At 35.5% G+C, this 17488-nt stretch overlaps 1 protein-coding gene across 4 annotated transcripts; it reads left to right on the forward strand.

Annotated features, from left to right (window-relative positions):
- The first annotated feature begins 818 nt into the window (after positions 1–818).
- Positions 819–16551, forward strand: LOC131047643 (polyadenylate-binding protein RBP47). Of its 4 annotated transcripts, XM_057981429.2 has the most exons (8): positions 819–1555; positions 5725–6205; positions 10774–10835; positions 10919–11049; positions 12824–12920; positions 13009–13167; positions 16175–16227; positions 16309–16551. In XM_057981429.2, the coding sequence occupies exons 1-7, from the start codon at positions 1178–1180 to the stop codon at positions 16181–16183; spliced, it is 1317 nt and encodes a 438-aa protein (XP_057837412.1). In that variant the 5' UTR covers positions 819–1177; the 3' UTR covers positions 16184–16227; positions 16309–16551. The 4 variants fall into 4 exon arrangements, with proteins under 4 accessions (XP_057837412.1, XP_057837411.1, XP_057837410.1 ...); XM_057981428.2 differs by having other exon boundaries at positions 16175–16551; XM_057981427.2 differs by lacking the exons at positions 16175–16227; positions 16309–16551 and adding an exon at positions 13500–13912.
- Positions 16552–17488: the final 937 nt, after the last annotated feature.

Consider the following 17488-nt stretch of genomic DNA (forward strand, 5'->3'; position numbering starts at 1 on the left):
TAGCAGGTTATTTGTAATCAACTATTAAAGTAGTCTTGTAAATGTACAATGATATCTTCTTTGGATTTAAAAAATCAGATGATTTTGCATTCAAAACAGAGGAAATTGAATCAAATCAAATTTCAATCAAATCAAATCTTATCTTGAGCTAATGGATCAGGCAACTCTAGAACCTTGATAGTTTTAGATTTACTTTTCATTTGTTGTAAACATATTGAAGCAACAAAAATGTAGGAAGACTGGGTTTGCTTCGTCACATTTTAAAGAAATGTTGGCTTTGGTTTCAATTTATCTTGAAAACGACTAATCTCCATGCAAAAACACCGTCCATACGAAAACTATAATTTGCATAATAAGACAAATTTTTAAGTGTTTTTCACCATTCCAATCCTCATAATCCACCTCTGCAATGCTATTAAATTTGATGAAAAACCGTCATGTTACGCAGTTTTAAATTTTTGTAGATTTGCTATTTTGTGTGGAGATTAGCCGGTGGCATTTATCTCTGCCTCTGATCTTAAGACCATTGACTAGCTATGGAGGAAGCACAACAAAAACCATTTCAATTACAATGTGCAGCGAAAAATCCCAAAAGACTTTTGAGGAGGATCCCAACTAGATATTCATTTACGTGAATTGTGGTGTTCTATCACATTCATTTATTTGTATACTCCAATATATTCCTTAACGTTTATTTTGTTAATTAACATAACCATTGTACCTCCTTTGGTACTAAATGCTAGTCTAAAATATCTAGATATTAGTTAGTTATATCCTCGACGTTAAAAACACCGAAATTGGAAAATTTATCGCGACTCTTAAAAACGAAATATTATCCCCGACGATGTGCGATCTAAAGCCCGTCGAGCACCGTCGATGACCCTTTATCGAATCGACGGACGACATTCCACCCTCGCTCAAAATCCGACGGTCAGCGCTATCGGAATCGAGAACCAATTAATATTATAAAAATTACTCGATTAAGAAAATGAGATCAGCCTATTTAATCTCAAGAATACCACATGATAACAGTTCTTTCAAACCCTAGCCCCTCAAACCCTAGCTCGGATTTCTGTTCGGGCAGGCGAAATTTTCTTCCAATTCAGGGCATTCAAGGTGGTTTTTTATTTTTATTAGATCGAATTCGAGCTATTCAAAGAATTTATCGGATTCGAAAATGATGCAACCTACACCAGGCGCTGGGCCTCCTCTCGCAGATGCAAACACTCAGCAGCAGCAACAGCAGCAATGGATGCAGCATCAGCAAATGATGATGGATATGCAGCAGCAACAAGTGAATCAGGGGATGGTGATGCAGCAGCAGCAGGCGCCGCCACAGCAGCAACATCATCCACAGGCGCCATATCAGCAGCAACAGGCGTTCTACCCAAACCAGCCTCAGTATCAGCAGCAGCAGCAGCCCATGCAAATGCCACCTCAACAGCAGCACCAACAGCCGATGTCCAGTGATGAGGTGAAGACGCTTTGGGTTGGCGATCTGCTGTTTTGGATGGACGAAAATTACTTGCATTCTTGTTTTGCTCATACGGGAGAGGTATGGGGAATTTTTATTTTGTAAATCAAAGGCTTTAGCAATTTGTGTTCGTCTTAAAAAAATCGAGTCCAGTACTCGTAAACATCAGCTTAGATTATCTCTTATAGATTTACCCTGAAATTGTATCTTTGTCTAATTAGCACGGGGTATGTACCTATTTTGAATCCACTCTTTATTTGTATCTCTTTTGCTAATTTACCCAGTACGCGTACCTTTTCTTAGGTCACACTGGACTTTCATTTCAGCTTCTGAAATCACCCGGAATTTGCCATCCCTTTGTCGAGTTTATGTTTTTGAGTTTGATTTAGGATTTGGCATAATCGTCAGCAATCATGTGCTTATATTTTGCGATAGAGGGTTTGTAAATTTATCCTTAGCTCCTTTTTTCTTTGTTATATTCACCAATAATTTGAATTGCTTTTTTTCTTTAATCAAATTCATGCATGACCTGCATATAGCCTTTATTTATTTTTTCCTGAATTCACATGACTTGCTGTATTATTTTTAATCTTTTTCTGGGTAAGCTTACCCATGACTTGCACTAGTATTTTTTTCTGTCAAAATCGCTGATGGCTTGTTCTTACCATTATTTTGTCACATTCACCAATTACTTGTTGCAGCCTTTCTTTCTCAAATTTACCCATGACTTGCGCTAGCCCAGTTTTCTTTAATAAACACCCATGACTAGCCCATGACTAGGACTATCTTTTTTCTTCTGTGGGAAGTTCATCCATGACTTACATCTCACCTTTTTTTTCTGTCCTCCTTACCCATGAGATATATATGACCAGCTGTTTTTTGTTTGTTTGGTTCACCCCTCTCTTGCTCCAACCTTATTTAATTTTACGCTTAAGTTAACTCATGGCTCGCATCTACCCATTTTTTTGCATTTTGACTTTAGTATACATTTATTTTTGATTTGATAAATACACTCTAAGGGGACAACCACTTTTTTGAATTCACCCAGGATTTGTATCATTTGTGCCAAATTACCTGTGACGAACCCCACCATTTTCTGTTGTGGGTTGTCAAAACTAACAAGTTGGAGGACGCGTTTTGCCCATTTTGAACAATTTGTTTGTCATATTTCTCCGAGGATTTTAACCTTTGACTCTAATGATACTTGATTGAATCGATACTGTTCAGCTTATTTCATTATAATTTGTGGTCATAAAATGTTGTGTTTCTTTTTGCACTTCCATGTAGTTTGGTTTCTAATTGAGATATTTTGCGTTTCAATGGCCTCTACACGATATTCTTCGGTTTTCTGATTGGTTTACAGAACTGTAAATGATTTAGGGCATGGAAAATTTTTAAGGTTTGGGATTTATTACATTTAGTTTGGAAATGCTAAAGATTTTGGATAGTGAATTTCAAAGTCTTTGGGTTTTTGTTAACAAAGTGTAAAACATTAGGCAGTTTTGTTTGAGCAAATTTTCGGTAACATGTATATCGTATTATCTAGTGCGAGTGGTTTGGATAAGAGGGCAATCCTTAAAATACCCAGTGGGTGCTTCTGAAAAATTCATGAACCTGGGCCCAAGCAAATAATCTTTTCTTGTCTTCTGTGGCACTATTATTGAGCTAGAAAATAGACTTATTCAATAAACCTCCAGGATATTTTCCAAATTATAGAAGACTTAATTCTCTTTTTGCCACACCTATTTGGAATTGGAAAACATATTTTCAGTAATATTTTCCTGTTTTTCTCTAAAAAAACTAGTGCTATTTAATTAGAAAATTCTTGTGTCAATGCAAAATTCCATATCACACCCTCCTATCATTAAAAAAAATGTCTTATTATAAATTGTTCACTCACATTGTTGTCAGATGGCTTTGCCTGTGACACCTTTGTTTAAAATTCTGCTGTAGACATTGTTAAAAGATTGCATGAAGAGGTAAAGCGAGTTCTGTTAGACACACAATATACTCGGGGGGAAGTGAATCAGAATATGCATAAACTTAACTTCAAACCCAATTCATCATCAGTAGCATTTACTAATCTTTCCTTAACTGTTAAGCAACTAACCAAATGATGAACATAGACACATCCACACAAATGAACACCAGATATGCGTGGAAACCTGGAAGGGAAAAACAACAGTGAAAATAGCTGCCTGGACCTACAGCCCAAATCCAACCTCACAAAGATAATAAGGAACTTACAATATTTTGTAGGCACCAACCCACAAGAATTACTAACCAAGATGGAGACACCAATCTCCAATCAGATTTGCAGGCACTGACCTATAGGAGACCAATCCCCTAATCCAATAACTAAGCACCAACTCAGATGATGAGGCACCAACCTCTTAACAATAAAGCATACGATAGCTATGTTATTGGGATCTCCAAGGCTGAACCTTCACAATCTCTCTGATCTGATCAACTTCAGAACACTCCTACTGCGTGCATAAGATCTACAACTTGATTTGAGCACCTTAGTTCATCTCTGCCAATAGAATAAGCAGCTTGCACTTCTCTTCTGCCATACTTATTTTCTTAACACTCTCAGGAATGAACTAAATTGCAATATATATGCATTCCAAAGATATTTACATTCTGGTGTTTTCCTTGAACATATTTGCAATATCCGCAAGTCGGCCATGAACAAGTTTCTTAGTCAAATGTGTAGTTGGCTAGGTCCTAAAGCCCACACATTAATCCAGGAGTGGGGACATGCTACGTGTTAACCAGCATACACTCTACTGGCCCCAATGAGCATCCACACGCTTCCTCCGGCTGGTGCATGTTACAATCCTCTGGCGCATCCATTTGAAACATTACCACAGTCAAACAACTAACACTGTGAACACTCTGTTATGTTATCTCTAACTTTTTGTTCACTTGACCCAAATCCACAGAAACTCTGGAATATGATATTTTATATGTATTTTCACTTTACTTCCAAACCACAATCCGTAACTCACAACTGTGGCTGAATGCGGAGCACAACACCATGATAGTGCAACAGGTGCACGCACTGTTTCTGAGTGACAAACCTCAGAAAAGTACCACAGACAATTCTGGACCTCTGCAAATATGCTAGACAAGCAGGAACAACTATTGCTGGAATATCTTGATAATATTAAGGAATCTATTGAACATACTTGACACTATCCTTCAAACACAATGCATGCTATGGCAACTTCTGAATACCTTGACATCAATGACAACTCTGACAGCACCTTTGACATCAATGACAACACCGTGTCCAACAAATTCGGTTCTTTAGTATGATAAGTCTATGCCTAATTCTAGGTCTCCATATTGTGATACATACACTTAGGTCAATGGATAGAAGAAGCTAATGGAGATTGAACCATCAACAGACGTATGTGGAAACCACTACACAAATGGGACATTGGAAAACTATATGACAGATGATAAAGCATAGACAGGATTTAAAAAAATAATCATGTGGATAACTACAGTGAGTAAAAACAGTGAACTGAATATACATATTGATTAATGCATATGCAGAAGTTTGCATATAGGGTAAAGGAGTTGACTTATGCATTAGAGGAACCAAGATGGGATGGTTTATGTTCTGTTGGCATTTCTTATACGATTAAGCTTAGCATCCATATTCAAAAAAAATCTAAGAGATGATATGTTGAAAATATGTTTTGGCAAATCAAATTTGGGCAAATATTCTAAAGCATGAAGAACACCCATTAAATAGGAATTCTACGTAAGGCTCACTTATGGTTGCTTCTTGTCTGACTATCTGAATTGGCATACCACTTGAACCAAAAAAATATTTGAAAGATAAATCTACAGTTGAGATTCTGGATGTTAGTGATTTTTTCTCTTGGTCGCATTATACATAGATGGTGTAGGAGGTAACATAGATTTGAAGTTGAGTTGCAATATGTACATATTAGTGTGTTGCATGTCAGCCTTCCTCTCTGTCAACAGAAGTATTCCAAACAAAACTTAGATTCTTAATAAATTTACTTGCTTGTACATTTATGTAGTCTATCTGACTATATTATAGTTATTGTTGTCATCTGTTTTAATACAATTGTTTTTGAGTTATTATGGTGGAGATAAGTCAATATTTGTCCAGCACACTTGCTTGGCATGATGAACTGTTCCTAAATATTTTCTTTTTCAACCTGATATGGTTTTAATGATGAATTGGTCCTCAATATTGCTCTGAGCAGGTTATTTCTGCAAAGGTCATACGCAATAAACACACTGGACAGTCAGAGGGTTATGGTTTTATGGAGTTCGTTTCACGTGCATCGGCTGAGAAGGTTTTGCATAGTTACAATGGAACAGTGATGCCTAATACTGAACAAGCATTCCGGCTGAACTGGGCTTCTTTTAGCATGGGAGAAAGGCGTACAGATGGAGGTCCAGATCATTCTATATTTGTTGGGGATTTGGCTTCAGATGTTACAGATTTACAGTTGCAGGAGACTTTTCAGAGTCGATACCCCTCGGTGAAAGGTGCTAAGGTTGTTATAGACTCTGTCACTGGGCGTTCAAAAGGTTATGGGTTTGTGAGGTTTGGGGATGAAAATGAGAGAGCCCGAGCAATGTCTGAGATGAATGGTCAATACTGTTCGACAAGGCCCATGAGAATTAGTGCAGCTACCCCAAGGAAGTCTGCAGGATTTCAGCAGCCATATCCCTCTAGAGGTATGTTTGATATGGTTTATCATTATCTGTTTTGTGGGCACTGTATTATGTAGGTCTTTGGATGGTTTAATATGTAAGATTATTGAATCAAAGCATCTTGAATCTTATTTATACTAATAGTTTAGATGTAATCAAATCAGTTGTTATTTTGAACTTATACTATATCCTTAATTTTCAAGTTAAACTGCTGGAGAACACAAGTTCCTCGGAGTTAAGATGATAATAATATATTTAGAAATTTACTTTCTGTATTAAATCTGAATTATATCATCCATCAATTAAGTCAGACTGCTTAAGGGACACCTCTCCTGTGAAAGTTTAGATGATAATAACATATATATAATTTTTTTTGAATCTGCTTCATGATATCTGCATTTTCCATACTGCATTGGATCTGCATGTCTTGTCTAAACATGTGATAGCACTCTCCTTTATAATGCCACCACAAATTTGTGAATGTTGTTTCTGGATGACAAATTTTTTAATCAGTAGGGAGTAGCTTTTGGAATAAAGGATCCCTGAGCAACTGGCTTTTCGAGTCTGCACCTTTCTATGGTGGTGGTTTGATGGATTTGCTGCTTGAAGAGAAATTCCCTGTTGCTTACAGTCTGCCTGCAAAGTCAAATTTCCAATTGTTTTCCTTTCCAATTTGAAAATGGGCAAAAATTTGATTCGAGTTTTAAAGTTTAGCAAGCTTATAAAACTCATGTTGTCTCAAAGCAGGATGCCAAGAGGCTTTGCATACTTAGAGACCTGGAAACAAACAAAGCAGAAAAGCGCCTTATTAGTGCGTGGCCTCATTTAGGTCAGTTTTGCTTGTTATGCATTTGAATTCATTCTATCCTTTTAGCATTTACTAAGCATTTTGATGTTGCCATCAATTGTTTTGTATCTGTGCAGTATGTTTTCTTGTTACTCTATTTTTCCTTTTGAGGAATTTGTTTTTGTGTGTTTTGTTTCCTAATTAATTTGATGTTCTATTGCATCTACTACTATAATGATACTGGAACTTTCATCCACAGCATTAGCTGGTCATTAGTTTCCCTTGGAACACTAGTTAAAGTTTAGCAATTCTCTTTGAACACATATTATTTGGAGTTGCACAAAGCTTATGGTGTATTTCATAGAGTTTAGGGTTTCTGGTATCTGATTTTTTTCCCTAAACTGGTTGGGCATCTTGTTTATTAGTTTTTGGTTGCACACCTGTAGAATGCTAGTTAAAGTTTAATTAGTACACTTTAAATGCATGCTTAGCTACCAATTGTGTAATTAACAGTAACAGTATTTAGCATTTTTTTACATCTGTCAATTTATTCAAGCCCATGGAAGGGCTTTACTTGAATGAAATGCTTTTTAATTTTCTACTCTGAAGAATTTCTTATCAGAATTGGCTATAACCCAAAATCACAAGTACCTTAGATTATGCCCTATCTATCTCATCCTCACACCTGTAAAATTTCTGCACCAGTTTTCAGTTGAACTTTCCCAAATTGTCAAGGTCAACTATATTTTGTCTAGATACTCTAAAATGGTTTGGGGAAAGGAATGAAGTCCTCTCTTCGTTCAGTTATCTGTCCAACTTAATTAGATGCCTTTGGCAGCTAATACCAGAGTGGAGGGTGGTGTTCTTTATGTATTATGAGTATTGTAAGTTCGTAAATTACTATTAGGCTTTCCCAAGGATGATGTTTTTCAGTTATTATTGCAAAATATTTTCCATAATTTTAAGGTATAGCCAAGAGTAGCAGATTTATTAATTGTTATTAAGTTTAAAGTGTTTTGGAATTTTTATGCTTCCCTCTGGTTGGTTGGTTTGTGGCCATTGGCTTCTTTAGCCATCAAAGTTAATTACATAACTGGTTCTCTCTTATTTGTCTTTTCAAGTTTAATGTACCTATGGTGGCCATTACAATTTCCACAGGCACTTTCGTGTAATTCATGTCATGTCTGCAGAAGGATCGAGTGTTGGGCTAAGCTGAGCGCTTTTTGAAGATAATGATTTATGATTTTTTTTGTAGAATTTTATTTCTAATAATGATGATTTGGGACTTAGAAAAACAAAATATTAAATTAAATAATTGGTGTTGGGTATATTTGCAGATGGACCAAGATCAGGAAAATAAGTTACCAAACTCTACTGCCATATCTGTGCAGGGAGTTTGTTTTACTTTAAAATGTGCTTTACAGTTCTGTATGAAATGACATTGTTGGAAATGATTTTCCTTAGTATTTCTGTAGCCCATTATTACATTTATTTGTTTTGGGAATGACTTAGAGAAACTCTTATTCGATTATTAAAGCATTTTTAATTGAAATATTTATAATTTATAGCATTGAACTAATTTTGTGAATGATTATTTCCCGAGTTGCCGATTTGTGTATGGGATACTGAATTGGGTATGCTGGTATGGCAACTTTTTGTTTCCTTGGGTATGGTATGGGTACGGACATGTGCGTGTCTTCAAACTTCAAAGTTATTAAATATAACTATAAATGTATAAGTATAAGCTAAGTTCCCAATTTGGGTATGGATACAGATACAGAATCGGGTATGAAATCGCAGAATCGGCAAAATTTGTTTTCCCTTGGATGCGGGTATGGGTATATATATATTTATATATATTATATATATGTTCATACATCAAAATTATAAAATATAATTATATAAACTATCACTACCATTATTGATTATTACAATGATACAATCCATACAAATATGAAATATACAATGTAACTTTCCATACATATAAATGATAAATGATAAATCCATAATTGCCAATGTCTTTACTTCTCTCTCTAAAGCATTTTTAGATTTTGTTTGAAAGGTTTTTAATTCTTAGTCTTACTTTCCATACATAAATGATAAATGATAAATCCATAATTGCCAATGCGTTTACTTCTCTCTCTAAAGCATTTTTAGATTTTGTTTGAAAGGTTTTTAATGCTTAGAGTCTTAGACAACTGACAACCATGGTATTACTGTAATTAGGTAATGGAATATCATTTGCATTAAAATCCCTGCAGTACTCCATCACTGATGATGCATATCACTGCAGCAGATGTTGCTCAGATCCATACAAATCCACTTTAACAACACACAAATTGCAGCTGTATGTGAATGAACTGAAAAAAATCTGGTATACAATACAGAGGAAAACGTTCTAAATTTATAACCGGGTTTATGGAACATTTTCTCCCAGAGAGGACCCAGCTGCCTGGGAGGAACCCGGGTGGAATCCACAGGGGACCAGGCTCAGACCAGGACCCAATTTGAAGGCTGCCAGGGCGATTCCGGAAACTTAAGTATAAGAAGAGATACTCATAAATCTGTAATTGTAAATAGAATTTTCAAATACCTCATAATAGCATATTTATAATTTGCAAAAATGATAATAGTGATACTCAAAAATCCATAATTCTAAATAAGTTTTTTAAAAACCTCATGATTTGCAAAAATGATAATATTAAGTCTGAAAATGTTATTACACAATGAAAATTGAATTTACAATCCATATTTAATATCCATGTTCATCTCCATCAGAAGATTCAAGGTCAACATTTGGTTCAACTTCATTTGAACCACAATGTATTAGATTGCCACTCCCACCAGATGCGTCTATGTAAAGTGCAAGAGCTGTCTCGTCTATTGAGACTTGGGCTGTGCAACTGTAGCATCTAAGTCAGTAACCTTCAAATACAGCGTGGACTAAAAAAATGGTGAGAATGCAAGTTTTGTGTTGAAGAAATGAGGTGAAATGACAAAAAGAAGGAAAGGTAGAGCAAAATTAGGGTTGGGGGGGTGCATTTTTAATTTTTAGAATTTTTTTTGACTTGTGGAGTCCATTATTGGATGCCCATGGTGCCAGAAATGCCCAGTTTTGCCTAGGGTTAGGCTCTGGTTCAAACCTTGGGCGAATCTAGGGCCAAACCCGAACCGAACCCGGACCTGGGTCGAACCCAGCCCCGTACCCAGACCCAAAACCACTAATCCAGTAACATAGATTATTTCTAGATGGAACATAATGGGATTTGCTAGATATTTTTACAAGATGCATATTTCTTTGATATTATATATGGCCTACAATCGGTATTATACACATAAATGATATGGAAACCAACCTACTCATTAAAAAATCAATGTTTCTAGCTGTAAATATCAAAATCAACTGCATCAAACTAGGTGACTTCCAAAGTAGTGGTCAAGCCAGGGTCACAAGTTATGCATATGGTTTGGAATATCATTTAACTTGTGTATTAATTGTTTCTTTTGTACACATTGGTTTTGAACCTAGCAGTTTGAGTGGTTATAATGCTATTGTAAGCATGGTCACTACCGATTTTAAATTTTTAAATATCTTAAACTGGCCTGTCAGAAAATAATTGATATCTTGGCTATAAGAACATAATTTAATCAGCAGTCATATGTTAGTTGCTCCCAAAAGTTATTGTTAACATCCTTGGTTTGCTTTGGTCATGGTTTTCCCATACTTTAATATTCTCTCTTTGTATCATATTTCCATATTGTAGCATGTTTTGGGTATATGTCCCCTAATTTTTTGTGCTCACAGCAGGCAGTAATGGACACCAATCCCAAGGATTCCAGTCAGACCCTGATATAAACAACACAACTGTGAGTTTATATCTATTATATGTTATATATATTCAAATGTCTTCTGTTTGTTTTTTAACAATTTATTGATGTAATTTATGCAGATCTTTGTGGGTGGGTTGGACCCAAATGCAACGGATGATGATTTGAGGCAGATCTTCGGCCAGTTTGGCGAACTTGTGTCTGTGAAGATACCTGTTGGTAAAGGCTGTGGATTTGTCCAGTTCGGTAGCAGGTAGGATTTTGTTATTTTGGTAGAATTTGTTTCTGGAATTGTTCTTATATGATGTTTTTGATAATAAAAGTTATTATCAAAAAGAGGGAATAAGTCCTAACATCACAACAAGAGACGTGGCAAAAGTCAGACATGTGGAGGTGACAATCTTCCAAAACAACTGCTTAAAACAAAACGTCCAGAAACAGGAAAAGCAAGTATGCATGCACAGAGCAACCTATGAATGGAAAAAATGGATGCATGAAAAAGCTATGCATGCAAGGTAAAAACACTACATACAAGTATGAAGCGTGCCAAAAAGATGCATGCATGTAAATCCTATGCATACATGATACAGTGATGCATGCATGCAGAAAGTAGTTCATGCACCCATCTGAAAAAGCAATGCATGCATGAAAAATTTGTAATAAGAGCACCTGATCTAGACATCCCCAGATTCATCTTTGAGGTTCTGTCTAATTATAATTGAACCCAGTAAAGTGATGGAGCCATCTCATTACATTCTAAGCTTAATGAAGAGAATGCCATAAATTGTCCTGATATCTAGTCGATTTCTCAAAGTGGAAACATCAGTAGGATTAGCCTCTTTAGATTTCGAGATAGTCCACTTAGTCATAGTCATACTATGAGAGCAAGTCTTTGAATTTTGACCTTTGGATTTTTAAATAGTTTGCATAGTCATACTACAATAGCAAGTATCCCCCAGTAATATTCTATTATCGGCAATAATGCCGAGTCTGCTTCTTTCCTAAGCAAGACCTCCAGGAATGCCGACTGCTCTCCACCGTTTCATGAGTACGATTGTATCCTCCTAATTCAATTACATAAATCAAAAGATACAATAAAAGGGTTCCTTTTTTTTGCAGCAAAGGTATACCCGTCTTGCAAATAGGGCTTGTTTCACAAAACAAATGTTAGAATAAATCGTTTTATAACCCTAACAACTAGTCAATTTCAAAATATAATAGATTTCTAAATCTATATAACTAGTAAAGGTAAGACCTTACTGTTCTTTGAATATAAGTCTTTGAATTTTCGACTTTTGGATGTCTTTGAATTTTCGACTTTTGGATTTTCAAATGGCTGGCATGGTCATACTACAAGAACAAGTCTTTGAATTTTGACCTTTGTATTTTCAAATAGCTTTGCATGGTGATACTATGGGAGCAAGTCTTTGATATCTCCTTCCAGATATGGTTTTGTTTTTTCTCTAGCATTGAAAATTTTATCAATTGTCTTGTCTTCAACCACACCTTCCAAGCAATGAATTTTGGAGCTGCATTCTAAAACTCTTGAAGAATATTAAGAGCCATTAGACACTTCCAAACTATAAACTATCATCGAACGAACTCTGGAGTATCCATTAAGATTGAAACTGTCCAGGAACCTATATCAAATACTCTTTGCAAATTCACAATGAAGAAGTAGAGAACAATCTTCCTCCTGTGTTAAACATAGAGTGTACCTATTGGGCCAAGCTTTAGAGTGCCAAATCTTATTAAGGGCCAACAGAAGGAAGAAGCAAACTGTATCCGTATTCCATACAAAGAGATCTTCATCCCTGCTCCAAATAGGCCCAAAATTTTGGACTGGAATTTTGAAATGAATTCTTAGGATTCTAGAAAAGCCGAGCACTTCGAAAGGAGGGTTTTTTTAATTTTTTGAAATATCCAAAAGCTGTATTTTATGGTTTGTTTATTTATTTTTGAAACATCCTATAAATTGATTTTGAATATTTTGATTGAAAATACCTTTGGTTTGTTTCTGTTTGCAGAGCCTCTGCTGAGGAAGCCCTGCAAAGACTCCATGGTACTATTATTGGTCAGCAAACTATACGGCTATCTTGGGGTCGTAGCCCTGCAAACAAGCAGGTAACATGAATCCTCCTCAATCGTTTTGTGGGAGAAGCATTATTCAGCTCTATGGTTTTGAATTTTTTGATGTTTCCTTTTAATGCAGCAACAGCAGCATCAAGGACAACCGCAGGCTGATCCAAATCAGTGGAATGGGGCTTACTATGGACAGGGATATGAAACTTATGGTTATGCCCCTCCTCCTCAGGATCCAGCAATGTATGCTTATGGTGCATACCCTGGATATGGAAATTATCATCAACAGGTAAGATAAGAGTTCCGAGTCTCCCAGCCCTTAATCTTGATTATGAAAATGCTGCACCAAGGGTTTTTTATCTACCCTGAAATGAGCTTTTCTGGTAGGAATCTGAGTTCTATACTGTGGGTAATCTTTTCTATGTACAATCAGATGTAGCAAAGTTTTGAAAGTCCTGCAAGGATAGTGGGGCTATTGGTTTGGCTTAAGCTTTCTGTTATGTTGTTAGAAGATAATATCTGGAGTTACTTGTGTTCTTGATATTTTTGAAATTTGTTTTTTGTATTATGAAATGTTACTGATATGTAACTTCTATGGATATTGGGATTTATCATCAACAGGTAAGCTAGAGTTCTGAGCGCCTAAGTTTGGTTATGAAAATACTACAGAGTACAAGGGTTGTCTGTATACCCTTTAAAACGAGCTCTGTTGGTTGGAATCTGGATGTAGCAAATTTTTGGAAGTATTGTAAGGATAGTGGCTATTGGCTCGGCTTAAGGTTTTTGTTGTCTTGTCAGAAGATATTTTCTGGAGTTATTTCACTTAAGTTCTTATTTTTATTTTTGAAATATGTTTTGTGTTATGAATTGTTACTGATATGTAACCTCCATGTAGATGTGCATGGTCAATGCTATGATTGTTGAAATAGGTTTATTATATATGTTTTACATTGTCAAACACTGAGTATTCTTGTCCACTGACGTGCTCACGATTAGCATGCATGATATTGGAATTAGCAGATTTTAGCTTGTTCTGTTTGTGTGGTCATGTTATACCCTTTTTTGGTGTCCGTCAATCATTTTCCAGCATGGTATCAACTATCCTTTTTGGAAACTTCACTTAATAGCAAAAGTCATAGAGACCAAGAGAGTTTTAAGTTATTATGTTTTTAAGAACATATTGTAAATATAGTAAATAATAGTAGTATATAACCTTGAAATGCAATTTGGCAATGGTAAACAATTTGGAAACAGAAGCATGTTTATTTAAAAAAACATTAACATTTTGGGTATTATATTGGTAGACATATAGCTTTTTAATCTCATATAATTTGCAATGCAAGTATTCTTGAAATTGTCATTTTATATTGTACCAATTGTTTTTAAATGTTGTTCAATAAATCGTATCATATATCTCTTGTAATACACAGTGGAACACAATGTTATGCAGAGGTATTATTTGTAGACGAGTTTATCATTTCATGTCTTGTAATACGTAGTGACACAATGCTAAACTGAGGTGTCGTTTCTAGATGATGCGTTTGCCATGCACTTACATACATTATACATTGACAGACATAACCTATTGCTAGGGTTAGCTTAGTATCAGAGCAGAGTTTGCATTGCACAGAGAGAGAGAGAGAGAGAGAGAGAGAGAGAGAGAGAGAGAGAGAGAGAGTTTATCTGCAGTATCATTTCCAGAGTGAGTTTGCAGCTGCAGTATCATTTCTAGATGATTTTATCATTTCATATCTTGTAGCGCATAGTGGAACACAAGCAGAGGTATAATTTCTAGATGATGAGACCGTCCTGCACAGGCAGGTTAGCAGAGTTTGCCTTGCACTTGCAATCATAATTATTTGCTAGGATCTGCAGTATCAGAGAGTGGTGAGAGAGATGGGAGTGAGTGTATCATTTCTATAGTTTATCATTTCATGTCTTGTAGCACATAGCAGAACATTTGTTTGGCCTACGTATCCTGGGATAATCTTTTGCTGGGATCTGCAGTATTAGATAAGATTATCTTGCACAGAGACATAATGATCCAAAAAGAGAGAGAGAGATAGAGGGAGAGAGAGCTTTTTGAATGGTAGACAAGAGCTGATTTATATAGCTAGCAGTCAGTTACTGTTCATGTCATAAAGATCCAATCATGGTAAAGTTGTGTTGGCTATGCTTTTCTGATCTTATAGCACATAGAACACAATGTTAAGCAGAGGTGTCATTTCTAAATTATGCATTTGTTTGGCCTATGCATATTAGCTGGACATAGGAGCTGTTTATACAGCAAGCAGTCTGTTACTGTTGATGTCACAAAGATCAAGAGAGAGAGAGAGAGAGAGAGAGAGAGAGAGAGAGAGAGAGAGATTGTTTGGACATAGCAGCTGTTTATAAGCAAGCAGTCTGTTACTGTCGATGTCACAAAGATCTAATTATGGTAAAATTGGTAAAGATTTTGTTGGCTCTGATTTCTAGATCTTGTAGCACATAGTGGAACACAATGTCTAGGTATCATCTCTAAATTATTGCAAAATCTTTTGCTGCAGTATAAGAGAAGAGTATCTTGCACCCACAGACATGACGATCTGCATTGTGTGTGTGAGAGAGAGCTGTTTGTATGATACAGATATGATAGCTGTTCATATAATAATAAGTTGTCAGTAATTTTTGGTGTCACATGAACACAATTATGCTAAAATTTTTTTAAAGGTTGTGCTGGCTCTTTGTAGGTTTTTACTAGCAAAACATGGTTTGTCACAACTTTAAAGTTTGTGATGCTTCTGCTATCCAGCTTTTTTTTTGCTTGATTAGAAAGTCACTGCTCATCTTGTACTGACTTGTACTTTAGTCAGCTCTTAAATCATATTTTTCAATTGAAAAAGGGTTGTAGACTTTGCAACTCTGCCAAAAGTTTTAAATCTTTATTCCTGATATTCTTGTTTTAATTTCTTTGAAGAGGGATAAACAACCTAGTAGGGACACCTTGTTGAGTTCACGCATCTGTGTGAGAGAGAGACTGTACTGTTTATATATTCAGTTACCGTTGATGTACCCAAATTCCAAATTATAATGCAAATTTTATTGATTCTGAAAGTTCCGATTCTTTATGAGTAACTTTTTTAAAGAATGTTGAATTGGCTGTGCTTTGTAGATTTTTCACTTCATTAGAAAAGCACAGCCCGTCTCAGTTGATCTGTATTCTACTCTCTTTAGTTTTATAATTTTGCGTTTGAAATTATATTGAAGATGTCCTCGCGAACACTCAAGTTAGCTTTTAAAATGTTCAATTTTGTTAGGAGGGATGAACTCCACCAGTAGGGACATCTTATCGAGTACATCATCCTTTCAGGTCAGATTATCCATCCATAATTTAGAAACAGTACACATCAGAACTTGTAGATCTACGCTCATGAAATTTTTACATTGTCAGGCTTGGAACACTGAACTTTTGATGAGTATGCGTTACTGTAATTTCATTTTTACTTGGGATGTGCCTGATTAAGCTTGAAGATGCATGCATTATTATTGTTGCGTTGCACGTGAAATTGTCTCCAATGGAGGTTTGGTATGCCAATGGCAATTATTATCTTAGATCAAGGCCCCTCCCCGCTATGCTTTGAGTTTCGACTTCTATGTTTAGAGTCTTTTGTATTAAAATTTTTCAGTTTACCAATGTGTTCCCTCTAGTGGCTGAGGTATCAGGGTGTGATATTTCTTATTTAGATAGTTTATACGTAGGATATCAAGTTTATTCATTATGGCCTACAAAATTATTATTTGATATACCCTTTTGTCTTCTTTTAGTAGCTGAGTTATTAGGGTATAATATAGTGCTTATTTTGTTGCCCTAGGCAATTTATCTCTGTACCACTTTTTCTGTACCACTTTTAAGTGTCTTGCTTATCCACTCGTGATAACCAAAGTGGTTTCTTAGTTATTAGTATGTTTATTTGTTAATTGTTAACATTTAAATATGATTGGACAAGTATATTTCAATTTTTTCTTTCAGATCTACTTGTTTAAAAAAAGATTGAAGGGAGTTACTTGTATTAAACTAAGAGGGGTTTGCAATGTATCGGATTAAAATAAACCCTATAAGTGTGTTCCTTGCTTGGATGTCAAATTTGAGGAGAGGAGGTTTTGAATGTAATAAGTGAGGAGGTTTCGAATGTAAATGGATGTAAGGTTTATAGTTTATTGTTTTTAATGTTTGGACTTATGTTGTAAAAAAGTGGTGTTATTGTAGATGATGTGTTTTCAACTCGATTGTCTTTTATTTGAGAGTGGTGTTATACAATAACTTTTTCTCATAAATGGTATGAGGATGGATGATCTCGTGGGGAGTTCTAATCTTTCACCTTTGTAAATGAGTGTTAAAAACAGACCATTTATTCTTATGATAAACCTGTGGGAATTATTATTCATGAGATTGGCTAAAAAATTATGTAGTCAAGTCTTGATAAAACATAATATGAAACATGGTAGAAAACACTATTAACTTGAAAAGGTGCCATTTAGATGCGGACCTTTCAAGTTTATACAGTATCTGCTGTAAAACAAATTTAATAATTTGTGATTTCTAATGATTTGATCATGTCAAATATATTAAA

The sequence above is a fragment of the Cryptomeria japonica genome, chromosome 10 (genome assembly GCF_030272615.1).
Source record: "Cryptomeria japonica chromosome 10, Sugi_1.0, whole genome shotgun sequence".
NCBI classification, from domain to species: Eukaryota; Viridiplantae; Streptophyta; class Pinopsida; order Cupressales; family Cupressaceae; genus Cryptomeria; species Cryptomeria japonica.

Coding starts and splice junctions, on each gene's coding strand:
- LOC131047643 (XM_057981428.2), top strand. CDS start 1,178: ATGATGCAACCTACACCAGGCGCTGGGCCTCCTCTCGCAGATGCAAAC. Junction 10,836..10,918: donor CTGATATAAACAACACAACT/GTGAGTTTATAT, acceptor TAATTTATGCAG/ATCTTTGTGGGTGGGTTGGA. Junction 11,050..12,823: donor TTTGTCCAGTTCGGTAGCAG/GTAGGATTTTGT, acceptor TTCTGTTTGCAG/AGCCTCTGCTGAGGAAGCCC.